The 24,177-nt window shown below is 55.6% G+C and overlaps 3 protein-coding genes across 4 annotated transcripts; 1 reads left to right on the top strand and 2 right to left on the bottom strand.

Annotated features, from left to right (window-relative positions):
- Positions 1-1,985: 1,985 nt before the first annotated feature.
- Positions 1,986-12,942, bottom strand: RGS5 (regulator of G protein signaling 5). Of its 2 annotated transcripts, none has more exons than XM_054384476.1 (5): positions 12,851-12,942; positions 5,984-6,094; positions 3,082-3,143; positions 2,797-2,963; positions 1,986-2,184 (listed from the first exon to the last, which is right to left on the bottom strand). In XM_054384476.1, exons 1-5 carry the CDS (start codon positions 12,892-12,894, stop codon positions 1,993-1,995), a joined length of 576 nt encoding a protein of 191 aa, XP_054240451.1. In that variant the 5' UTR covers positions 12,895-12,942; the 3' UTR covers positions 1,986-1,992. The 2 variants fall into 2 exon arrangements, with proteins under 2 accessions (XP_054240451.1, XP_054240452.1); XM_054384477.1 differs by having other exon boundaries at positions 1,986-2,154.
- Positions 12,943-18,436: 5,494 nt separating this feature from the next.
- Positions 18,437-21,957, bottom strand: HTATIP2 (HIV-1 Tat interactive protein 2). Its single transcript, XM_054384200.1, has 6 exons — positions 21,826-21,957; positions 20,721-21,032; positions 20,535-20,642; positions 20,316-20,453; positions 19,506-19,567; positions 18,437-18,941 (listed from the first exon to the last, which is right to left on the bottom strand). Exons 1-6 carry the CDS (start codon positions 21,955-21,957, stop codon positions 18,716-18,718), a joined length of 978 nt encoding a protein of 325 aa, XP_054240175.1. The 3' UTR covers positions 18,437-18,715.
- A 355-nt stretch (positions 21,958-22,312) lies between these two features.
- Positions 22,313-23,338, top strand: LOC128969371 (1-phosphatidylinositol phosphodiesterase-like). Its single transcript, XM_054384197.1, has one exon. It carries the CDS (start codon positions 22,313-22,315, stop codon positions 23,336-23,338), a length of 1,026 nt encoding a protein of 341 aa, XP_054240172.1.
- The last annotated feature ends 839 nt before the right edge of the window (positions 23,339-24,177 follow it).

The raw sequence follows: 24,177 nt of genomic DNA, 5'->3' as shown, positions 1-24,177 counted from the left end.
TTCACATTCATCTTGGTGAGGGTGGTTGGAACTAGATGATCCTTGTGGTCCCTTCCAACCCTGACTGATTGTATGATTCTATGATTCTATGTCAGGGAGTGATAGGACTGGGGGGAATGGACAAAAACTAGAAACGGGTAGATTCAGATTGGATGTTAGGAAAAAATTCTTCACCTTAAGGTTGGTGAGAAACTGGAACAGGTTGCCCAGGGAGGTGGTGGAAGCCTCATCCCTGGAGGGTTTTAAGGCCAGGCTGGAGGTGGCTGTGAGCAACCTGCTGTAGTGTGAGGTGTCCCTGCCCATGGCAGGGGGGTTGGAACTGGATGATCCTTGAGGTCCCTTCCAACCCTAACAATTCTGTGATTCTATGATCTTGAGGCACGTACATATGCCCTTGCCCCATCCTCAGATGGGATTTTTTCTGGAGGTGAGCAGCAGGTTGGCTTTCAGTGGTTTACAAAGAGATGGTTTTAAGAGACAGCCTCCTGGAAGCACCTGTCCTGGGCAGATGGGAGGAGACAGGAGAGAGAGGTGCAGGCCACACAAACTCAGAGGAGTTTGCCACCTGTTCAAGGAGCCAGGGGTTTATTTTTCCTGTTTCCAGTGGCAGTTTTGTGTTTGAGTTTGGTTTTAGGGTTTGTGTTTGGATTTGTGGTTGGTTTGTTTTTCAAATTGGATCTGAGCAGTCGCAATTGCAGCTTTGTTTCCCCCAACATGATTCTCCTCCTTCCTCTGATCGATGCCCCTTGATTGGGTTTGTGCAGAAGTATTGCTCTGGCCTGACTACTGCAGAGAGAAGCAGCTGGAGCAAGGAACTGCTGCAGCAGCAGCACCTGAAGCTGCAATCCAAGCACACCAGCAGCCAGCGGCACTGCTGAGGGCTGCGCAGAGGTGCTGGGGGCACAGGCAGGGGCTGCAGGCTGGGAACAGGGTAGGGACATGCAAGTGGCTGGAGCAAGCGGGAGGGCTGGGTTGTTAACCAGTCCTGGTGTTTTGAACAAACAGATCTCCTTTTAGCCTCTTTACTGTCTTCAGCCAGGAGCAAACAGGCTGGCTCACAGCTGCCCTGCGTGGTGTCACTGGGAAGCAGTGCTGCAGGCTCGCTCTGCGCGCCCCTGGTGCCAGCCAGGTGCACCCAGCTCTGCCATACAGCCATCCCTGCTGTGCCACTGTCCCTTCCACACAGCTGTCCCCACTGCCTGCTGAGCCTCTGCTTGCTGAAGACAAAATGATGCCAATCGCATGGTGGGTGTGCCCCACCCTGCACCCTGGGACTGAAGGTGTCCTGGACTTAGCTGGGGAGGGGAGCACCCAGAGGGGACCTTCTGAGAAGGCTCAGCAACACCCTGGGAATCTGGGAGGAGGGAGCAAAACCAGCAATATGGGCAAAAAATTGTCATGGAAGAAATCCTTCCCCATGAGGGTGGTGAGACACTGGAACAGGTTGCCCAGGGAGGTGGTGGCAGCCTTATCCCTGGAGGGTTTTAAGGCCAGGCTGGATGTGGCTGTGAGCAACCTGCTGTAGTATGAGGTGTCCCTGTCCATGGCAGGGGGGTTGGAAGTGGATGATCCTTGAGGTCCCTTCCAACCCTGACAATTCTATGATTCTATGTCCTGAGAGGTTCAGAGAAGGCAAAGCTGTGACTCAGAGCCTCCAACTAAAGCCAAGCCCCACAGTGCTGGCTGCCCAAGTGGCTCCTGGTCACGACAGGGCTTGGGACTATTCCACCACCCTTCTGGGTCCCAAACCCAGGGAGGGTCACAGGGCTCTCTGCTATTTGGTCTTTGTGGGAGAGGAAAGAGACTGTAAGAGAGGAAACACCAGGACATCTGCTAGTCCAAAGCACAGGGGGGGATGTTTAGCAAAGCCCCTGGGTAGTCTTTTTAGCTTGGTATGAGGGAAGCAAAGCAGGTGCAGGAGAAGGGGCAGGTGTTGAGGCGGAAGCAGTGGGACCACCCACAGGGAACGCCTGGCACTGCCCTGCCGCACTGCTACTTGATCAGCTCCTGGTAAAACTCTGACCGCACGAATCTGGGCAGGGAGTCTTTCTCCATCAGGGCAAAGATCCTCTTCTGGGCCATGTCAAAGCTGGTTGGGGATGGCTCCACCAGGTTCTTCACGGTCACAGCCTTGGTGAAGTGGTCAATATTCACCTGTAGTGGAATGGGTGAGGGTTGGGGACCCTGCCTTGGTGAGGGGTGGGTATGAGGATCTCCCCTTGCCTGCTCTTCCCCACCAACACCCACACAAAGGTTATGGGGGAGTTAGTGGTGGCAAATCTGTGAAGGGTGGGCAATAGGATCTCTCGTTGCCTGCTCTTCCCCACCAACACCCACATAATGGTTATGGGGGAGTCAGTGGTGGCAAATCTGTGAGGGGTGGGTATGAGGATCTCCTCTTGCCTGCTCTGCCCCACCAACACCCACACAACGGTTATGGGGGAGTTAGTGGTGGCAAATCTGCAAGGATGAGGTCTGTCCTGCAGCAAAGCTGAAGTGGGGAAGAGGATTGCTGTAAACTATTGTCCCTTATGATTAATCTAAGCCATCTGTGGGGAGGAAGTAACAGGAGGTACCTGTGGAAGGAGGCAGCCCAGCAGAGGCTGAGCATGCAAACACCAAGGCTGTGAAAGGTGGGAGTGCAACACACTGGAAGGAGGCTGCCCCTTGCTGAGCCTTCTGAGCCCCTCAGCCATGGTCCAAGGTGTCCTGCAACCAATGGCACTCTCCTTTGGAGGCCACCACAGCAGCTGCCTCATCCCTCCCAGTACCATCTCCTGCCCCGTGGCAACTGACCTCTTTGGGTGCCTCCGTCTGGATGAACTCCTCATAGATCTTCTTGGCCTTCTCTGCCATCTTCAAGGGTGACTTGGTTTTCTTGTAGTCCTCGCAGGCCACCCAAAACTCGACATTCTCCTCGCTGAACTCGGAGCACAGGAAGCTGCGGAAGCTGGCAAGCCCATCTGGTGATGGGCCGAGCCCACCCTGAGCACTGCTGCCCCCAGGGAGGCTGAGCCCTCCCTGAGCACCGGGAGGGAATGTGGGATGGGGGAACACGAGCAGCAGGGAGCGTGAACTCACAGGGGCTTTGCAGGAGCTTCTCCAGGGAATCCCGCCACTGCAGAGCCTCCTCCGGTGACGGCCTGAAGGGAGTAAAGAAAGCCCAGGTGGTCCATGCCTGTCCCACAGCCCTGGGCTGGGCTTCAGGCTTTTAGATCATTCCTTTACAAATGGGGAGGAATGGAATAAGCTGTGGAGACTGCATCTGGTCGAGCAATGGGGCTGTGGCTGCACGGCAGCACGAGTACCCTCCTGCTGGGGAGAGCCGAGTGCCAGGGAGGGTGAGGATGGGGCTGGGTGGGCAAATCCCCTCGAGTTGGGGCAGAGCTGTGACTGAAACGCAGTGAGTCCCCTCTGCAGCCACAGATCCCCCGGTGCCTGCGCACGGGAGGGCAGAACAGGGCCCTGCAGGCAGCTGGGAAGCATCCCTGCGTTTTCCTGCCGGAGCAGGGAGAGATGGTCTCAGCTGGAGGGGGGGCGGAGGGAGCCGGATCACTGCAGCCCTGCACGGCGGGGCTGGGTTCAGCGTCCCTCCACTCCCACAGCCTCCCCGCCCCATTCCCACGCCCTGCAGGGCAGGACACTGGCCTCAGCTCCTTCCCTCCCCAGTGGAAACCTTCAGGGCTCCTCATGTGCCTGGTTTTTCCTACGTTTTGGTTTGGTTTGTGTTGGGGTTTTGGTTTTGTTTTGTTTAATTTTTTTCTGAATGCAACACTTAGAGTGTAGCTGAGGAGCTCTGTGGAGGGTTTGTTTGTGGTTTTCTGGTTTGGGGTTTTTTTTTCAGTCCCCAGAAGTTTGATGGAGCTGTGCTGGAGCAGGGCAAGGCTGATCCCTGGTGTGGAGGGAAAGGGAAGCCCCTCATGCCACCAAGCACAGGGGTGGCCACAGATCATCACAGTTCTCTGTGGGCAGCACTGCTCTCCAAGCTTCTTTTGCTGACACAGGGACCACGTGCTGGGACCCAAACCATCTGGGTGTGAAGAGCAAGCTCAGGGCTGGAGAGGGAGCAGTGGACAGGACACCCTGCCAGTCCTGGGGGGCTGGTGCTTCAATGGTGGGTCTGGGGAAAGGGCAGGTATTCCTACCTTGCTGCCCTGCCCAGTGGCTCTAGCAGGGGCAGGAGAATGGCAGAAACACAAGACCTGCTCAGGTGGGTGGGTGTCCAGCTTTCACTTGTCATCAGATCACCAGCACCCAGCAGTGAAGACCACGATAAGAGCTCTGATCACTCACCTCTGGACCTTGAATTGCATCTGCACTTGCTATCAAGGATGAATAGCTTTCCCTGCCCCCAACTTCCTACCACATGACTCCCCACCCCAGAGAGGGGAACATCTCTGCAGCAAACCAACACAATCCAAGATTTCCTGGAAACTACAAAATTCACTTTTCCAGTACCTGAATGTCCCAGGAATGACATTAGCTGCGAATCAGCTGCCTGATAGATGAGTGATGCCAAGGCTGCACAATGATGCAAGTGCAGGAGAAAACAACTCCTACAGCCAGTGGGGAGTGAAAATGTTCTCCAGCCTTCTGCAGAGACAGCTAATGGGGACAAATGTGTCTCCTTCACAGAGGCATCCTGGGCACGGCAGTGACTGAGCACAGAAACGTGCTGTTCATCAGGGCTCTGCCTGCCCTGCCCAGGCAGCTCTCATGGGCAAGTGTCAAAGTGACCACAGCAGTCTGTGGGCTCTGATCAGGGTGAGTGCTGGGGTTCAGGTTTGGTTTGGATTCTTAGCAGTCCCTTGGTAGAGGGTTACCAGTTTGGAGTGCCATTGCCCGGGTTGAAGGGGAGCATGGAGAGAGGGACCAGTGCAAAACAAAAAGCTGTGATTTTTAAAGGGAAAATACAAATCTGGCCTTGTGGAAAGTAGGAGTTTGTCCCTCCTGGTTTCATCATGGCATGGCCACTCAAGCCCTTTGAGATCAGCCCTCACTCCTAGTGCCACGAGCAGGGCTGGTTAGGGCAGTCAGCTTCTCCTGCCTTCAGCAAGTTAGACAGTCTGGGTGCTGTCACACACGGGTCCTTGAGCACTGTGTGTGTCTGGGTGCAACTCAAAGGCAGGGAGAAACTCCCCGAGGCAGTGGCAGGTGTCCCCTGGGCAGTCACACACACACCCAGTGACAGCAGGGCTGTGGGGTGGCAAAAAAAGCCAGGGCAGCAGCTCAGGCACCTGGCTCAGCTGCCTGATCCTGGGCTGGAGGTGCTATCACCCTGCATCTGGGAAGCCATCCTGCTTTTGGAGTCAAGCTGATGTTTCTTGTCAAGGTTTGTTTTGCCTCCTCTGAACTCTTATCCTGCAGCACAGTCCCTCAGCCTCTGCAGCTTCCTCTCTGCTTTGCTTTGTCCTGAAACCAGCTGGGTGCTGGAGAGCGAGCAGAGGCTCAGGTGAAGGCAATGAATTGAGAAGGTGCCATCAGCATGAAGCTGCCCAGAGCCAGGCATCAGCCTGTGGCACCCAGCACGGGTAAACACTGCCACCCCCCAGCCTGTGCAAGGCTGGCACCTCTGGGCTGAGGCAGATGACTCAGAGAAGTCCAAGTGCCATGTGCCTCTGGCAAAACCTTTATCAAATCATCTGAGATCTCATCAAAAGTAAATTGAGTTTCTGTGAGGAATCTGGTTTCCAGAAAGCTGCATTGCCTGGCACATCTCATGCTGCCCTGACGTAACTCTCTGAGCCTGCCCCTAGCTGGCAGGTCGTCAGGAGTGTGTCACAAGCTGCCTGCTGTGCCAGCCTACTGTGCCCACCCACAGCAGGGGCTTCAGCTCCTCTGCATCCCAAGCTGCCTGCTATGCTACCCTACTGTGCCCACCCACAGCAGGGACTTCAGCTCCTCTGCATCCCAAAAGGGCTTGCAGCCACCCCTCTGGCCAGGCACTGGCACCAGCACCGCCTGCCCCAGCACAGTTACTCACTTCTGGGCCTTGGGTGGCTTCTCTGGCTTCTCTGGGTAGGGGATGATGAAGTCAATGGCGGAGTCAGGCTTCTGGAGAAGTGTGCCCAGTTTGGTCTTGATCTCCTTGGCCCTGCACGAGGGGGTGAGCAGAGACAGGTCAGCTGGAGGGAGTTGGGACTGTTCAGTCTGGAGAAGAGAAGGATCCCAGGAGACCTTCTTGTGGCCTGCCAGTATCTGAAGGGGGCTACAAGAAAGCTGGGGAGGGACATTTTAGGGTGTGAGACAGTGATAGGACTGGGGGGAATGGAGCAAAACTAGAAGTGGGTAGATTCAGATTGGATGTTAGGAAGAAATTCTTCCCCATAAGGTTGGTGAGACAATGGCACAGGTTGCCCAGGGAGGTGGTGGAAGCCTCATCCCTGGAGGGTTTTAAGGCCAGGCTGGATGTGGCTGTGAGCAACCTGCTGTAGTGTGAGGTGTCCCTGCCCATGGCAGGGGGGTTGGAACTGGATGACCCTTGAGGTCCCTTCCAATTCTATGATTCTGTGATTCTATGGTCCCTGCCCTGTACCCATACAAACCTCACCATGGGCACTGGTGAGGTACAAAGCTCTGTAATTAATTGCACACAACCTAAATGGCTCTGATGCTGCAAGGATGCCTGGCTGAGCATTTCAGTCTGGGCACTTAGAGTGAGCGGTGGCTCTTGATCTTGATCTCTCTGCTTTGTCCCCATCTGTGGCTGGGATAATTGTATCAGTGGAGCTGGCAGGCTGCTCCGAGAATGAATTAGGGGATGTGTGAGCAGCACTCAGTTTCTATAGTGATGAGCCCAGAGGACATGCTGGGGAGGAGATGAAAGAGCTGGTGAGGAGAGGAGGCAGCGCAGGGGACTGGGCTGGGCTGGGCCACGCAGCACTGCCAGCCCCACGTTGAGTCCTGACCCACACTGCACCCACCAGCCCCACACTGCCAGCAGCACTCAGGGCAGGGTGTCCTGATAGATCACAGTATCACAGGACATTAGAGGTTGGAAGGGACCTCCAGAGATCATCGGGTCCAACCTCCCTGCCAGAGCAGCATCACCCAGGGCAGTCTGCACAGGAATGCATCCAGCTGGGTTTGGAAAGTCTCCAGAGAAGGAGAGTCCACAACCCCTCTGGGCAGCCTGCTCCAGGGCTCTGTCACCCTCACTGTGAAGAAGTTTCTCCTCATGTTGAGCTGAAACCTTCTATGTTTGAGCTTGAACCTGTTGGCCCCTTCCACCCTTCAGCTATTGTCTATTGATAGACATTGATCAGATCCCCTCTCAGCCTTCTCCTCTCCACACTAAACAGCCCCAGGGCTCTCAGTCTCTCTTCACAGGGGAGATGCTCAAGTCCCCTAAGCATCCTCCTGGCTCTCCCCTGGACTCTCTCCAGCAGGTCTCTGTCTCTCGTGAACTGGGGAGCCCAGAACTGGACACAGGATTGCAGGTGTGGTCTGAGCAGGGCAGAGTAGAGAGGTAGTGTCTCTGTAAGCCTCATGTCTGCAATGGGAAGGGCTCTGCAAACTGGTACCTCCTGGGTGCTCCTTTCCCGGGGAAGAAGGGTTTCAGGAGCTGATACAGAGGATACAGAGACCTGAGGACTCCTGGGGCTTGCCAGCAGCTCTGCTGTCTCCCAAAATGTTCCTTTTTGCTCAATACAATTTGCAACACTGTCTCTGAGTCAGAGGCCCCCCTCTGCTGCAGCCCAGTGATGGTATTGAGGGCAAGCAAGGCTTCTTGTAGAGAAAACTCAGGTGTGCTGCATAAGACTGGACAAATGAAAGGATGAAAGCAGGTGTCCCCAAGCCCTGGCTGTGCAGGGAAGGACTTTTCTCCAGCACAGCAGCATCTGGCACATTCCAGGCCATCTTGCTGGCCACAGGAGGTGAATGGGAGCAAGGGGCCACACCATGTCCACACGGGCAGCTGGGCTTGGTGCCTTCAGCACAGGATGGCTGTCACAGCTGGGCTGTAGCTCCCCAGCTTCAGGGCTCACCATGCTCCTCCTCTCTGCTGTTTATTTTCATAAGGCCTCTGTGGAGGATCCCTCCTTCGCTACGTCTGCTACTTCATTTCCATTCCTTTAATTTTTTTTTCCCCCTGCCTGTAAAACTGCCTCTGTGTTTTGATTTTTCCAACCTCCAGCCTTCATGGGTGACATTTGAGACCTGGTGCAGACTCTGCTCCTCGCTCTTCCCCCCCACCCCAGCCATCCTTGCACAGCGAGCAGCTGGTGGGTGGCCATGGACTGCCTGTCACAGGGGTACAGCACTGGGCAGAGCACACCCAGAACCCCAACTGTTTTCATGGAACATGTCAGTGGCTACAGGGACAGCTTCCCTTGCCTGTGCTTCTGAGAAAACTTGACTCTTGTCTGGAAAGATCAGGACCTCAGGAGAGGGGTGAGGAGGTCTCCACACTCCCACACCGAGGTATCTCTGGGACAGGGATGCTGCCAGGCACCATCTGTCCTGCTTCCTCTAATAAATAAAATGTGGAGAAATACTCTGAGCTGGAGCTGGCTCCTGATGTCCAGTCTGGGGCTGGCTCTCTTGTGAGCCTCAGGTGCCCCCTTGGCACCTTCTGGCTGGCATTGCCATGCTGGGACCCCCATGGCACAGCCCTTATCCACAAGGATGGCACAACTGCAGCAAGGAGGAGCAAGTGAAGGGGGTAGGAGCTGCAGCCCCATGAGCACCAAAGCATTGGTAGGGTGCAGAGAGTGCCCCTAGAAAGCCAGTGGGGCAGGACAGCTCTTCCTCACCTCATCTTTCCCAGATGTCTGTGCTTGTGCCCACAGCTCCCTTCTGGGCCCCTTACTATAGGAAGGACATTGAGGGGCTGGAGCATGTCCAGAGAAGGGCAACGAGGCTCATGAAGGGCCTGGAACACATGGCCTATGAGGAACATCTGAGGGAGCTGGGGGTGTTCAGTCTGGAGAAGAGGAGGCTGAGGGGAGACCTCATTGCTCTCTCTGACTACCTGAAGGGAGGTTGGAGTGAGGAGGGGGCAGCCTCTGCTCCTTGGTATTAGCGACAGCACCAGAGGAAATGTTTCCAAGCTGCACCAGGGGAGGTTCAGGCTGGATGTTAGGAAATATTTCTTCACTGAATGGGTTCTCAAACACTGGAATGGTCTGCCCAGGGCAGTGGTGGAGTCACCATCCCTGGGGGTGTTTAAGCAGGTGTCCAAGTGTGGAGCTGGCACTTAGGAACACAGTTTGGTGTTGACCCTTCAGTGCTGGGTCAAGGGTTGGAGTGGATGAGCTTTGAGGTCTCTTCCAACCAGATGCATTCTGTGATTCTGTGGGGAAGGGGACACGTGGGCTCGGGGAGCACCCCTCAAAGAGGGGCTGAGCAGAAATGCCAGGTGCCACTTGGCTCTCCTCCCTGCCACTGCCCCATGTTCAGGAGGGCACATCTGGGGACACTGCTGAGTCCATCCTGCTGCTGGTACCAAGTGCTGTGCACCAGGGATGGTCCCCTTCAGGTGGCTGGACCAAATGCCCCATCATGGGGGGTTTGCCTGGCAGGAGCAGCAGTGGAAAGCAAGGGCAAAGGGGCTTGCCCACCTCAGAAACAAGGATGATTGATGCTAGGGGGTCCTGAGCAGGCAGGGGGAAAACATGGGCTGTGAGAGAAGGGCCACTGAGAGCCAAATCTCTCACACAACAGACAAAGGAGGTGGGAAAACAAGACCAGGACTCTGTTGCTGTCTGAACAGGACCTGGGGAACCCCCTGCCTGGTGTAGACAACAAGATTTGGGTGCAAGTGACAGTGGCTTCACCCAGCTGCAAGCACTGCCCCCAGAATGCTCAGGCTTGGTTCAAAACCTTGCTCTCCCATTCCCACCCTCTGACAGTCACACATGGCCAAGATTTGACAGGTTCAGAGGGCACTAATGGGCCTTAACGGCCCTGAGCAGCCCCAGCTGAGCCCCATGCCCTGCCCATGCCCAGGGGCTCTACTTAAGTTCAGCCCTGTGGCTACTTGCCTTAGCTCCTGGATTGGTGGTGTTAATGTGGGAGGGAAATTTCAACCCACCACACTTATACTGCAGCCCCTACTGCTCCCAGTGGGACTTCCTGGATGACTCCATCCCAGGGCACTCTTGATGGACCATCAGTGCCTGCCCACCCTGCGGGTCCTGGTGTGGGGACAGCAGCAAGGACCTCCCCTCCTCCTGAGCAAGTCCTCGGCTCTCAAGATCTTCATGAAGCATGGGGAGACAGTAAAGATAAGAAAGCTCTTGAAAGGAAGAGAGAAAGGACAGCCAGAGGGCTGAGTGCTTGGAAGCTGGTGGGAGGGAAGGACTATTTAAAGACATCATCCTGGCATCCTACAGCAGATGTATTACAAGTTTTCAAGCAAAGCTTCAGCAAAGGCTAAACAGCAGGATAAAAAAGGCAGTTATAAACAAAAAGGCATCCTTCAAAACCGCCCCAGCTATGTCCCAGTGAGAAAAAGCAAGAGGACCATAAACTGTGGAAGGTGAAGTGTGAGAACATATAGGAGCAAGCCAAGAAAAAGTCTGAGGAACAGCTTCCAAGAACCATTAAAAGAAAATATGGGCTCTGTCAAACACATTGAGAACAAGAAGGCTTCTGGGGAGGGCCAGGAGAAACTCCAGCTTGAAAAACAAAACAAAACAAAAAGAAGAAATGAAGTTCAAAGACGATAAAGCTACAGCTGAAAGCTAAAGCTGCTGCTGTGCCTAAGGGCAGGGAGGTGCCAGAGGGAATGCCCCTTGAGGGGAAAAGGACTCCAGAGGGGATTTGAGGAGCTATAAAGCTGCAAGTGTGATACTGTGGCAGCATGTCAGAAGCAGCTGTACCAGACAGCCATGGTGGACACATGGACAAATATGGTCTATTGGAGAGCAGTCAAGGCAGCTCTGGCAGTGTGAAGACATTCCTTCAAATCTATCAGCCCTCTCTGAAGAGGGCACTGAGCACGTGCCTTTGGGGTAGGCAGGGGGGCACTAAACCCCTTTGGTCTGCGGGAGACCTTGGATGGGCTCTCCAGGCTTCAGGAAGCTGCAGGGGAGAAGGTCATCTCATGGATGACAACGTGGGGAATGTAGCATTCTGCATAAAGGGGACAGAGTGTGTTTGCCTTGGTGGGATCATGGGCTGGGGCTCTGCTGTTCAACATCTTATGTGCACAGACAGAAGGGACGAGCAACAGAGGCTGCACCACTCAGGTACAGCACCTGGGCACCAGTTGTGAGAAACTGCAGGAGGGTCCTGAGAGACTGGCAGTGAAGCAGCTGTGGAAATTCCTCAGAAAGCAGCACAAAATGATGCACAGGGAACAAACCCAGTCCTGACTCCATCCAATGGTAGGCTGTAAGCAAAGCATCCTTTCAAGAGTGAGGATTTGAAGGTGTAACAGAGGTCAGTGAAAGCATCAGCACAGCAATAGCAAAAAACAAAACAAACAAACAAAAAAAACCAACAACCCTAATTAGAAAGCAGCAGAAGAATGACAACAAAGATGCCACCACAGTAGAAATGTCTGGAAGAGTGCTGCTTGCAATGCAGGAGGCTACAGAAGACCAAGCAAAGGACACAAGAGACCAAGCAAGGTATGCATGAGGCTGGCCAAAAGGCACATTTCAAGCAAGGAAATTGTCATAGGCCCATGGTCCTGTCCCTGCTTGTGATGGGAACTTGCTTTTAGGCAAGCAGCATCAGCTTAAGCTGATCACAAAATCAACCAGGTTGGAAAAGACCTCAGAGATCATCAAGTCCAGCCTATTACCTAATACCTAACACCTCCTGACAACTAAACCATGGCTCCAAGTGCCACATCCAAGCTTTTTTTGAACACCTCCAGGGATGGTGACTCCACCACCTCCCTGGGCAGCACATTCCACTGGCCAATTACTCTCTCTGTGAAGAACTTTCTTCTCACCTTGAGCCTAATGCTTCTTCATGAAGCAGGACTTCTCCTGAGCTCCCTCCAGGACAATGAATGCCACCCTCCCTCTCATCTAAAAACCAGTCGTAGGGCCCTTGCAGCTGGGAAGAAATCCTCACTGGATATAATTCACTTGTAAATTCTACCAGGTTTTCTCCTTTGGTGAAGAATTGAGCATCCTGATGCTGTGTGGAGATCCCAGCCTCATCCTGTAGCCTCCCTTGTGACTCTGCTTCTCACGCCCTCCAAAGCCCCTCCAGCTCTACACGATTCCATCAGCGTGGAGATGGCTGAGGGCTGGAGCCTGCCTGGGTTCCCAAGGGTTGTAAGCAGCCTGGGAAGCAGCACCAGCGCCCCGGACAGGTTTCACGGCAGATGAAGGTGAGGATGGGCGTCATAAGCACGGGAGAGCAGGCACTGCACAGAGCCAAGCCTCATCAGAGGGCCAGGGCCAGCTAACCCGTGCCCGAGGGAGACGCAAGCACTTAAAGAGGATTTTGAGCTGCTTTAGAGCCGGGGCTGGGTCTGCCTCAGAAAGGCAACCCCTCTCCTGCTTTTTCTCTGCCCTCTATATTCTGCAAACATCAAGGTCTGAGGACAACAGGCTTCTGCTCTGGGCCCACGCAGGGGAGCAGCTGAGGTTGAGGAGTGGGTTTGAGGCAGCCCAGCAGAGAAGTTCCCGAGCTGGAGCGGGGAGTTTGGGACAGGATCAGCACTTGTCCCACGGAGGGTCCCAGCCACAGGCAGCATCCCACTGAGCCTCCACTAGCAAGCCTCCCTTCCCTCCCAGTTCAGAGCTGGACCACCCCAGTCCCCGTGAGAGATGTCCTTCACGGGGATGGGCTGGAAGAGGACCCTCTGTCCCTAGCCGCCCCCAGCACGGCCCCGCAGGGAGGCAGACCCCGCACGCCCCTGCTGCACGCTGGCCGCTCTCACCTCTCCAGGCACGTGTGGGGCAGCGCTGCTAACCCTTTGCACATCTTGGCAGGCTGTGGTTTCCCTCGGCCGTGAGAAGGGTGTCAGCGACGGCTGAGGCAGGCGGCAGCAATCGGTCTGCAGCCCGGCTCCCCCCTTCGCTACTATATAGCGTCAGGAGCTGGACCCCCGCCAGCCCTGCAACCAATGCCGGCCGCCCCGAGGCGGCTGGCCCCAGCCCCGGCAGCTTCTGGATTTCGTTTGCTTCTCTCTAAGCTCACATAAGCGGAAAAAATGTGGGTTCTCTGGGGTGAGATCAGGTAACCAAATTGGAAGGGCCAAGCTGTTGTTTGGGGGGGCTTCAGAAAGCCCAAAGGGTTTCTCCTTGATGACATCTTTGGCTCCAGGTCAGTATTTAGCAGAGCCAGGTCATAAATGCTCCACTCAAATGAGGGTTTTTTTTCTAATGAAAAATGTCACTTTCATAAAAGTGCCTAGAAGTCTTGCTATTAATTTAAAGGCTGTGGCTACCATCAACATATTTACAGCTTCAACGCTGCTTATGGACTGGTGGGTAACTGAGTTTTGTTCCAGAACAAGTTCATTTTAATGTAATCTTAAAAAAAAAAATACTAATAATGTTCTGGGTTTATAGAATCATAGAATCCTATAATTGTCAGGGTTGGAAGGGACCTCAAGGATCATCCACTTCCAACCCCCTTGCCAGGGGCAGGGACACCTCACACTACAACAGGTTGCTCACAGCCACATCCAGCCTGGCTGCAAAACCCTCCAGGGATGAGGCTTCTACCACTTCCCTGGGCAATCTCTGCCAGTCTCTCACCACCCTCATGGGGAAGAATTTCTTCCTAACATCCAATCTGAATCTATCCGTTTCTAGTTTTGCTCCACTCCCCCTAGTCCTATCACTCCCTACACCCTAAAAAGTCCCTCCCCAGCTTTCTTGTAGCACCCTTAAGATACTGGACAGTGACACTTTGAAGTTAAAAAGGATTCCTACCCAGAATTTTGTGAAGGCAAAAACTTGGACCCCTTTTTCCATCCCCTTTCAGGATAGTAAAACAGCTCTGCCAGAGTCTGGAGCCACCCATGATGTGGTCTCGGGGCCTGAGCTCAACCCTGGGCCCCCTTTCCCTCCCCCCTGAGCACCTCAGAGGTGTGTTTAGTTCTGGCTTGACTTTGGATCTATGTTGCAATCCTGTCTCCTGTCATTCTGGGATTAAGAGGCAAGGCAGTGTTTGCTTTTCAGCATACGAGTGCAGCGGGAGCCAGAAGTCTCCTAGGAGTGATGCTTCCCTGGAGAGCCTGGCTTAGCTGTCTACTGCCCTGTAACGGAAACTGAACAAAAGGTGCAGCCTATGTTTTCAGTGTGCTTGAATGATGTTTAGTTGGGCTTGGGCTAATTGGAGTCACCCTCCCCCAGCTGAACCCAAGCAGGATTGCCAAAGCTGGGGTCTTGGAGGGCTGCCCCTTCCCACTGCCTGGCATTGACTTGCCCACCAGCCTACCTTGTGCCTTACAGAAGGGGGGAAACAATCGTGGCCACAGAGAATGGAGGTACTTTACTCCCTCCCAGGCTGCAACTGTTTTGCTGTTTTCACAGAGGGGTCAGGAGAAAGCTCTGTTGTTAGCGTGGAGGTGCATCACCCCAGTTTGGGTGAGACCTGGCCAGGCTGGGTCGATGGGCTGAGGTTTAATGAGGTCGAGTGCAGGCTCCTGCACTTTGGCCACAGTAACCCCATGCAGCACTACACACTGGGGGATGAGTGGCTGGAGAGCAGCCTGGCAAGGAGGGACCTGGCAGTGCTGGGTGACAGCAGCTGAACATGAGCCATGTGCCAGCAGTGTGCCCAACTGGCACGGGAGGCCAATGACATCCTGCCCTGTATTGGGAACAGTGTGGCCAGCAGGACCACGGATGGAATTCTGCCCTGTACTTGGCACTGATGGGGCCTCACCTCAAGCCCTATGTGCAGCTCTCGGCCCCTTGCTGCAGGAAGGATATTGAGGTGCTGGATCAGGTCCAGAGAAGAGCAAGGAGCCTGGGGAAGGGACTGGAGGGAAAGGCTGATGAGGAGATGCTGAGGGAGCTGGGGGTGTTTAGCCTGGAGAAGAGGAGGCTCGAGGGAAACTCATCACACTCTACAGCTACCTGAAGGGAAGTAGTAGTAAGGTGGGGATCAGGCTCTTCTCCCAGGCAACAAGAGGAGAGGGCATGGCCTGAAGCTGTGCCAGGGGAAGGTTAGGTTGGATGTTAGGAAGCCCTTCCTCAGGGAAAGGGGAATCAGACACTGGGATGGGCTGCCCAGGGAGGTGGTGGATTCGCTGTCCCTGGAGGTATTGAAGGAAAGATTGGGTGTGGCACTCAGTGCCATGGTCTGGTCAAGGTGGTGGTGTTAGGTCACAGGCTGGACTTAATGATGTCAGAGGTCTATCCCAGCCTCAATAATTCTGTGATTCTCGCAGGCTCAAGAGGTCTGTTGGACTGTGCCAGTTGCCCTTGGGGCCAGAGAGTGTTTCAGGGCCACTGCTTTGCCAGCACAGATGTCACTGGGGTATCTTGAGTCACAGGTCAATGCCTGACACCTCAGCAACTGCTTTGAAAGGCTCCTTGGAAGCCAAGGTGCTGTTTGCAGGGTGCTTTGCCAGCTGCAAAGGGTGAGTGAGAGGTGCAGGTGGTTCTCACAGCTCTGGGTTCTGGGAAAGGCAGTGGGGCTGTGGGCCCACATGGGAAACCCCTGCAGCCTTGTGCTCAGCCACTGAGCCCTTAGGAACAGTTATTTTTTCTCATTAATCTTCAGCAATAAAGTCAGCATTGGAAATCCCAGGGGAGCTCAGATCTGTGGGATTGTCTGAATGCTCTCCAGCAGACACAAAGCACTCTTGTGTACTCTCCTGCAGATGCAGCCAGGGCCATGTGCTCCTGGAAAGCAGGCAGCAGGCACACTGAGGGTAGAGCTCCAGCTCTGCAGACCTCCTGCTGCCTGGAGCTTTACCCTGTGAGACCTCACAGAGAAGTGAAGTCTGTCCCCTAAAGACTTTTACCTACTTTACCTCTTTCAGTCTAAGGTGGGCAAATCCCCTCGTCTTGTGTCTCTACCACAGCTCAGTGGTCAATGCTCTATGAACTCTCTTGCAGCCGTGGAGTGAGGGTTTAATGAATGCACTGAACAAGCTGGGGAAACTGAGGTTCAAAATGAGCAATGAAGCTTCATGCCAGAGAGTCAGAAGGAAGCTGGGATTGCAGTTGTGCATTTTAGCAGAAACTTACCTGAAACGTTGAAAAGAAACCATCTACCACTGAGCAGGAACAAGGGTTACACAGAAATAGTTTGTGTTTTCCACAGGCCTTTGTCCAGTAAGAAATGTTTGGTTTGTGCATTTCAAAGCTTTGAGGGCTAAGGAAATATTTCCAGTAAGAAAACTACCCAGAGCTTCCTTTTCTTCCCACGACAGCTTAGCTTCTTTAAGAGCCTTCTGGGAGAGTTTTTTGGAGCTCCAAGTGCACTCCAAGGACCAGATTATCTTGTGTACACAATAGCTGGTTTCCTCCAAGCACACTCCTAGGTTTGGGTCTTGCAACTGCCCCCTCAAAAGCGATTTGGAGTATCCCATTACACCAGAATTATCCTGGGCTCTGTTATTTCAAGATTTTATTATCCTTTCGAAGAACTTGCCTTTTATAGAAGGTAGCCTCACTGCTTTTGCAGTTTCCTGGTTCCCATTGGAACTTTAAACAACAAAAAAAAAAACCAAAATTAGCCTCATACTTAACAACGCTGGCTTTTTGGTAGAGGAATCACTGTAATAGTTCTCCCCCAAGAGAGCATTTGGCAGTTGATCTGAGTGCTCCTTTCAGCATATGTTTAACCAATGTGTTCTAAAAATGGGGTTAAAACTCCCCTTCTGCCCCATAGTGTCTTGGGGCAGCCAAGCAAATGTGTGTCGCCTAAGGCATGAACCTGGTGTGAGATCCTTCACAGCAAAGCTCAGTGCAAGTAACTCACCAAGCTTTTCTGTGCTGATGGCTTTTTCCTTCTCACAGAGCCCAATGACATCCTGTCCCCAGGACTCTGAGGCATAGGAAGTTCCATGGAAACAGAAGAAAGAATTATTTCGCTATGAGGGTGACAGAGCTCTGGAACAGGCTGCCCAGGGGGGTTGTGGAGTCTCCCTCTCTGCAGATATTCAAGACCTGTCTGGATGTGTTCCTGTGTGATCTGCTTTAGGTGACCCTGCTCTGGCAGGGGGGGTTGGACTGGATGAGCTTTCGAGGTCCCTTCCAGTCCCTAATATTCTGTGATTCTCTGAGCCTTCTGCTTCTCACATAGTCATGATGAACTTCCATGCCTTTAGGATGCTTTTGTCGAATCTTCCATGGCCTGTCTTTCACCTGTAACTTTCCAGAGCTTATTTCCTATTTTAATCTCCCCTCTGTATTGCAATTTTCACTTCTGTTAAGGTCTTGCCCCTTCAGGTATTCATTTCTACTCCCCTGCAGATCACTTTAAGGCCAGCCTGCCACTCATTTCCCTTTTGACATGAAGCATTAGCTCAGACTTACTGCTTTTGCTCTCACCAGGGCAGCCTGGTAAGTACTTTCAGATCCACGGACCCTCAGTCCTTACCTCTGAACTGTGCATGGCTCAGGAGTCACTTGGGCAAGGCAGAGAATGAGGTTGCCCTATCCTTCTGCCTCCACCAAGTTCCTGAGCTGATGATTAAAACTGTTGTGGACAAGGAGACAGGGGATCCCGGCTCTCTGCTGCATCCAAGTCACTGACACAGGAGCCACGGGTGAGGTCAAAGAGGAGAAAACCCTGGAAAGCAGCACTACCCCGAGCACTGGGACTCTGGCCAGCTGGGAATTCGGCAGTCACGTAAGTCCTGCGTCCCAGCTGCCGAGCCACCGAGTTCCATGACCCCCAAGCACAAGGCCTGAGAACAGCCAGGGCTGCAGCTGGGACATGGAACTGCTCCTCATGCCTGCTCTGCCCCCACAGCAGGGACCTGCTCCCCATCCAGTAGCCAGGCACCGTGGGGCAGGGGCAAGCTGACCCCTGAGATGTGCGCAGGGCTGGCTGGCCTCACCTCCTGCACACGCAGATCACCTCTGGGAACAAGGCTGAGCTCTGGCTCAGTCATGTCCCTAAGGAAAGCTGGGAGGAGCCAGCAACGGCAGGTATTTCCAAGTCAGTGCAAGTATCTGCATGATGTCTATGCCACTACAGGTACCAACGTGGCAGCCTGGATCTGAACAGCAGCTGCTCTGCACCTAAGGCAGATCCATGAGCACAAGGCCCATGTTGTGTGTCTGCAGAGACCTACTGCAGCAGAGGCAGCACATCAGCCACCAGGAGCTCCACAGTCCAAGTGGCACTGGTGCCACCATGTGCTCTGCAGGATGCAGCCCCAGCACAGGCAGCTGCATGCAGTCTCTGCTCTCCTGAGTCTGGCTGCCCATGTGCGCTCCTGAAGGGACCACCAAAACACACAATCTGCAAGCAGATGCAGCTGGGATGACAATGTGCAGGAAACAAAGACAATTTCCACACAAAGATGCCACCAAGAGACCAGTCACAGGATTTTATTTAAGGCCTGAATTCAAAGGATTGCCCGGATTGCAGAGTTTTTACCCAGATTCACATGCTGGACCCAGGCAACAGAGCACAATCATTCTCCTCACCCACCAGCCAGCACCTGCATTTTTGATCCCTTGACACTATTAGCTGCCATGCAAAGAAGTGCACCTCTACCTCCATGTTAGCCTGCAAGCAGCCTGCTCCTCTATGTGTGTGTTCACCCTCGGCCCAGAAGAGCATCTGAACGATCAATCAAGCTCCTTCCTGCCCATCCCGTTTTGCTCTAAGTGCCCTGCTGTGGCACTGCCTTTCCCAGCTGGTGGATGGCTCCATTCTCCAGCACCTCCACCTTCCCCTTGCCTGGCTGCAGCACACTGGCCACCATAGCCCTGGCCACTGTTTCCACAGGCACTGAGTAAGCAGTGGGGAAGATCCAAGCCACAGCACCCAGGAACTGCTGGACCACCCACTCCATGGGCCGGGACTCCTGGCGCTTGCACAGCAGTACCCTGCAGAGGGAGGAGGTAAAGTGGGTCAGGCTCAAACTGTCTCCCAGGGAAAGGCCAGACTGGTTCCTCCACCTTCAGCAGGAGCCCAGCCCAGCTTGCTAAACCCATATGGGGATTTGGCAGGGTCCTGAAACGTGACTGAGCCAAGCCCTGGGACACTAAACTCCTTTCCCTGCAGTGCTACTGAATGAGGATACCAATTCTTGGAGGCAAGTGGGAGCACAGTACAGCTGAAAGGACACAGCTATCTCCCCTGCACAAACTCAAGGTCTCTGTGGAGATAAGCTGTGACTTGCCCCAACCTCTGTTTTCAGCCCAAGCCTGTGCTCCTTATGTGGCCTTTGACACCACCACTGGGCCAGCCTGTGGGAAGCTGGTGTTCTTCCTCCCTGCAGCACTGGGAAGCTCTGTGTGCTCATCCAGGAGCTGCAGCTGGTAGCTCTCTCCGCTTCCCTCCCCAGCCCTCCTCTTAGGCATTCTTTCCTGCTTTCTCCACATCCCAGCCCACTGCCCTGGCAATTCTCCATCTGAGCCCTGTGCCCTCCCCCCTTCACCACTACTCACGCTGGCCGGAGAATGGTACAGCGATCAAAACCAACAGCTTGGACCAGGTTCTCTACTTCTCCCTGTCAGAGCAGTTGGGCAGGATGAAAGGAGGCAAAGGAGAACTTCAAGCACCATTCCTGCCACTCCACCAATTGGCAGAAGACAGTAGCTGAGACAGGGGCAGGCTGGCACCAATGCAAAGGGGTACAGGTCAGGCACCACCTGGGCAGTGAGCATCTCTTCAGGAGAAGGCAGCAGGGGGGGAGTGTCCAGAGTGGACAATGACTGCTGGTCAGCAGCACACCCTTGCAACCACCCTGCTAACTGCAACTGACACTCCTGAGACAGCGTCTGGACATAATGAATGCCCAGCCTGGGCACCCTGGCACAAGACACTGGCAGACAGCAGTGTGTTCAGCTGTGATGTTGAGGGCTGCAGCAGACAACGTATGTAAGGAAAAAAAACTTTCACAATGGGTATGGTCCCACCTGAGGACACTGCCTGCTCTCTACCCCTGGAGAGCTCACATCTCATCTGCGCACAGCCCTGAGCTTCGCCACCTAGCTGAGAACTCATCCCAATGTGGGGCTGGGCTGCAGAACCCAGCAGATCTTTCCCGTGCTTTGAAGAAGGAGATGGATGCTGTGTGTGGGTGCTGTGCTGTTCTGGATGAAGCCAGTCACATCACTGTCTTGCCAGGACCTTTCCCTCAACCCCTTGTCCTCAGCACCAGGAGGACCCTTAGAGCCCTTTGCATCTCTTGACACCTCAGCTCCTGCTTCCTTCCCCAGCGTCCCAGGAGGAGCCCACCCCAGCTGTCCCCTCACCTTCACACGGAGGTAGAGGAAGCGGCTGTGCTGGTTCGCTCCCCGGGAGGACTCCAGCACGAAGTGTTTGCAGCCCCCTGCCCGTGCCAGCTCTGCAGCCTGTGCAACGTAGTCACGGTCCACACGGACAAAGCCGTCCTGCGGGACGACGGAGAGGAGGATCAGCACGGCGGAGAACGGGCGGGCGAGCGAAGCCCCTGCCCCTGGCATTCCACTCACCGCGCCAGCCCTGGCCCTGGTGGTGCCCAGGCAGCAGAAGCCGACGTCGTGTCCCTGGAAGGCGGCAGCGTGCTGGCCCAGCCGCTCGAAGTCCACCACCGCCTGCTCCTGCGGGGAGGTCGAGGGTCAGCGCGCCCGCCCCGGTCGCCCTCCGCCGCCCCCGGCACCCCCGGCCCCGCGCACCACGGCCACCCCCGAGTCCTCTTCGCCCAGGCTCAGCCGGCGCCGTCCGATCAGCGTCACCCTGGCGAAGAGCCGCCGGGACAGCAGCTCCCGCAGCAAGACCCGGCCCGTCGCGCCCGAAGCGCCCAGCACGAAGCAGGTCCGGCCGCTGCCGCCACGACCGTCCCTATCTGCCGCCATGCTGAGGGAGCGGCGACAGGGCGGAACCGGGCAAGGACGGCAGCGCTGCCGCCGCCTGGCTTCCGCCCGCGGGCCGGCCAAGCCGGGCTCCGCCCGCCGGCGGCGACGAAGGGGCGCAGGCAGAAGCGTAGCGCCCTGCGGTTATAAATGCAACATTCATACCTTTTTGAAGGGCTGTGGGAGGTTGCCCAGGGAGTGCGTGGTCCCTGTCGTCGTCCCTCCCCGAGCAGGGGGCTGCCCCAAGGGACCCCCCTCTGCCCCGCTGCCGCTCCCAACGCGCACCGAAAGGCGTCTGCTGGTATTCCCCCGTCCTTTCTCACCGTCTGGTGTCTTTGCGGTCGAAGAGCTCATGGCAGAGTGTCACCGGAGGATCTCAGTGTCCTCCCTGCTCAGGTGGAGGGTATCCCTGTGTCCCGGGAGGAATGCACAGAGGGGTCTGCGACCCGCTGAGTGGCTCCCCCAAAAGCCACTGGGCTCAGCATGTGCTGCCACCGGGGTGCCTCGTAGCTATGTCCCGTGAGCAGGAGGTGTCAGTTCCCCGCAGGCACCGCAGGGGACCCGGCCACAGCCATGGGGCTCCCACCCCTGCCCTCCAGGAGCAGCCTGGCCGTGGCGATTCCGGTGAGAAGAGCAAGAGGATAGCGCCTACTTCTCGAGGGAAGCCCACGAGGAGGTCTCAGGCTGTGCTGGCAAGCAGATCTCCTGCTCCAGATCTCTGCCTGTGTGTTGCCTCTATGACAGGAACGATGGCAATCATCACCAGACCAGGGGGAAGCCAGGTCAGCCCAGGGCATGGCTTTGGAGCAGACACGCGGGAGCTCTGCACAGCCTCTCGCACAAGTAGCATCAAGGGGCCCCATGGCACCCCAATCCCGTTTGTCCTGATTCCTGGGGAGGGAGGTGCGGAATGGCTGCTTTCAGGACCAGCCAGGTGATTTTTCCTGCCTGGCATGTTTGCTGAATGCTGCCTCTTGCCGAGGGCTGAGGATGAATCCCCCGTGCACGTGCCGCTGCCAGGCAGGATGCGCGTCACCGCCGTCACTGGGTTAATGGCCAGCATCCCGCTCCAGCTGCCACTGTGCCCCTGGCACTCACGACGTGCACTCCATCCACGGCCACAGGCCAACCCAGGTGGGTGCAGGATGGGGAGTCTGGGATGTGCTGAGGATCAGGGGTAGTGGATAGCTGTTTGAGAGTGGGAGGGGAACCATACGATGAGGCAGTGCTGGACTGTCAGCTATATGTGTGGGGCATGCCACAGGGTTTCATGTGGTGGTGGAGATACCACTGGGGAGGGGCAGGACCGGGATTCACAGTGGCTGTGCAGTGCTTCTACTGCTCACATCCTGCTTCTCTTCCAGGGCAGGGCTCAGGTGGGGCTGGCCAGGCCTTGGGGCTCCTGTTCTCCCAGCAGCATGCCGGAGCGGTGCCAGCACAGCACGGCATTTGACTGCACATCCCAGCCAGCAGCCTGCTGCCCTGACTGGATGGCAGAGCTCCCTGATGCCCTGCCCCTCTCCCACCTCTCCATCCCTGGCACCCATGACTCCCTCAGCCTGTTTGGTGGCCGTCGCCTTCGCTGCCAGAGCTGGGGCCTGGAGGCCCAGCTGGCAGCTGGTGTCCGCTTCCTGGATGTGCGCTGCAAGCTGGTGCGAGGCGAGCTCCACGTCTACCACCTCTGCACCTTCCAGCGGGCCAGCCTGCGAGGAGTCCTGCGTCGCACCCTGCGCTTCCTCCGCGCCCACCCTGGCGAGGCAGTGCTCATGCGCATCAAGGAGGAGCTGCCCATCTTCTCCCGGCCTGGCTTTGCCACTTGGCTCCACCGCTGCTTGCTGGAGGAGGGACAGGACCACGTATGGTGCAAGGAGGAGGTGCCGACGCTGGGACAGGTGCGGGGCAAGATCGTGGTGCTGGAGGCACTGGCGCGAGAGGTGCTGGGCATCCCCTATGAGCAGCTGAGCATCAGCGACGCCTGGAACGTGCTCTCGCTGGAGCGCAAGTGGGCTCGGGCTCGGCGGCATCTGGAGAGGGCAGCTGCTGGGGACCACGCCACCATGCACCTCACCTTCTGCTCCGGGAATGGGCTCTTCACCTGCCCTGAGGACGTGGCCCGCTTCGTGAACCCCCGCTGCTACCAGCACCTGCAGCGCCGGAGGGGGCAGCCCATGCGCTGGGGGGTTGTCATCCTGGACTTCCCCGGGGCAGGGCTCCTCCGGCTCATCATGGAGAGCAATGCTCCGTGGGCCGGCAGACACATCCAGGCAGCTCCTGGCGCCCCCTTGCGGCACTCCTGCAGCAGAAGGGACAGAGGCCGCAGGCGGCACGGCTCCGCTCATCACCCGCGCCGCTGTCCGGCGGAACGCTTGCTGCTCCCAGCGCCATGCCTCTGCCGAAGGACTTCAGCACCCGTGAAGCAAAAGTGGGTTCCTAGTTCTGGCTGAGCGCTGCGAAGCCACTGGGTAACTGCAGTGTGATAGTGCCAGAGGTGACAGAGGAGGGCTGGCAGCTGTGGTCAGAACAGGGTGCCCCACGCTCACCATTCTCTCCTGAGAATCCCAGTGCATGGCTGCACCAGCCAAATTCCCAGCAAAGCAGCAGGGATGGACAGAAGGAGAAAGTCCTGCCTTTCCTCTTCTCGGGCTGGTGAGTCCACCTGAAGTACCTCTCTGCAGAACAATCCTTTTCCTGTTAAGGGTAAATAACCTAGGTAAATAGCTAGGAAAGCGCTCCCTATGTTGCAGAAACAACCTCTTGCTCTTGCTGCTTGCTGTGAAAAAGTCTCGACCACTCTGCCCATGGCTGGAGTGTTTGTAGCTCTCTTGTTCTTAAAGCAGAGCTATGGGAGATCAGAGGAGGTGGTGGAAGCCTCATCCCTGGAGGTTTTGAAGCCCAGGCTGGAGGTGGCTCTGAGCAACCTGCTCTAGTGTGAGGTGTCCCTGCCCATGGCAGGGGGATTGGAACTGGATGATCCTTGAGGTCCCTTCCAACCCTAGCAGTTCTATGATTCTACATTAAATGTTGGAGGTGACAACAAATGGTTAGTAACGTCCTTTCCCTTCTTGTTTTAGTTTTTGCTTTTCTTTCTTGCAGGGACTTGCCCCGAAAGTCAAGACCATTGGAGAGAGGCAGCTTCAGCAGGCACTGACCCTGTGCACAGAGAGCTGGATGGCCACAGCAGCAGTGATTCAGATGGGGCTACCCCATCCCTGGGGAAGGCTGCACAGGGCAAAGCATGGCAGTTTGCAACAGCAAGAAGAGGGCATTTGGTAGATCTACAACA

Source organism: Indicator indicator, chromosome 10 (assembly GCF_027791375.1).
Source record: "Indicator indicator isolate 239-I01 chromosome 10, UM_Iind_1.1, whole genome shotgun sequence".
NCBI lineage: Eukaryota > Metazoa > Chordata > Aves > Piciformes > Indicatoridae > Indicator > Indicator indicator.
Note: the sequence above shows the minus strand (reverse complement) of the source record. Positions and strands in the feature narration are given on the sequence as shown.

Bases quoted from the DNA above. Each gene is read 5' to 3' on its own strand.
- RGS5 (XM_054384476.1), bottom strand. From the start codon at position 12,894: ATGTGCAAAGGGTTAGCAGCGCTGCCCCACACGTGCCTGGAGAG. The intron at 2,964-3,081 runs GTGAGTTCACGC...GCCCATCACCAG, and splicing joins GAAGCTCCTGCAAAGCCCCT to ATGGGCTTGCCAGCTTCCGC. The intron at 2,185-2,796 runs GTCAGTTGCCAC...TCACCAAGGCAG, and splicing joins AGACGGAGGCACCCAAAGAG to GGTCCCCAACCCTCACCCAT.
- HTATIP2 (XM_054384200.1), bottom strand. From the start codon at position 21,957: ATGCTGGCCATTAACCCAGTGACGGCGGTGACGCGCATCCTGCCTGGC. The intron at 20,643-20,720 runs GTGGTGCGCGGG...ACCTCCCCGCAG, and splicing joins AAGAGGACTCGGGGGTGGCC to GAGCAGGCGGTGGTGGACTT. The intron at 18,942-19,505 runs GTGAGTAGTGGT...CTCCCTCTGCAG, and splicing joins TGTACCATTCTCCGGCCAGC to GGTACTGCTGTGCAAGCGCC.
- LOC128969371 (XM_054384197.1), top strand. From the start codon at position 22,313: ATGCCGGAGCGGTGCCAGCACAGCACGGCATTTGACTGCACATCCCAG.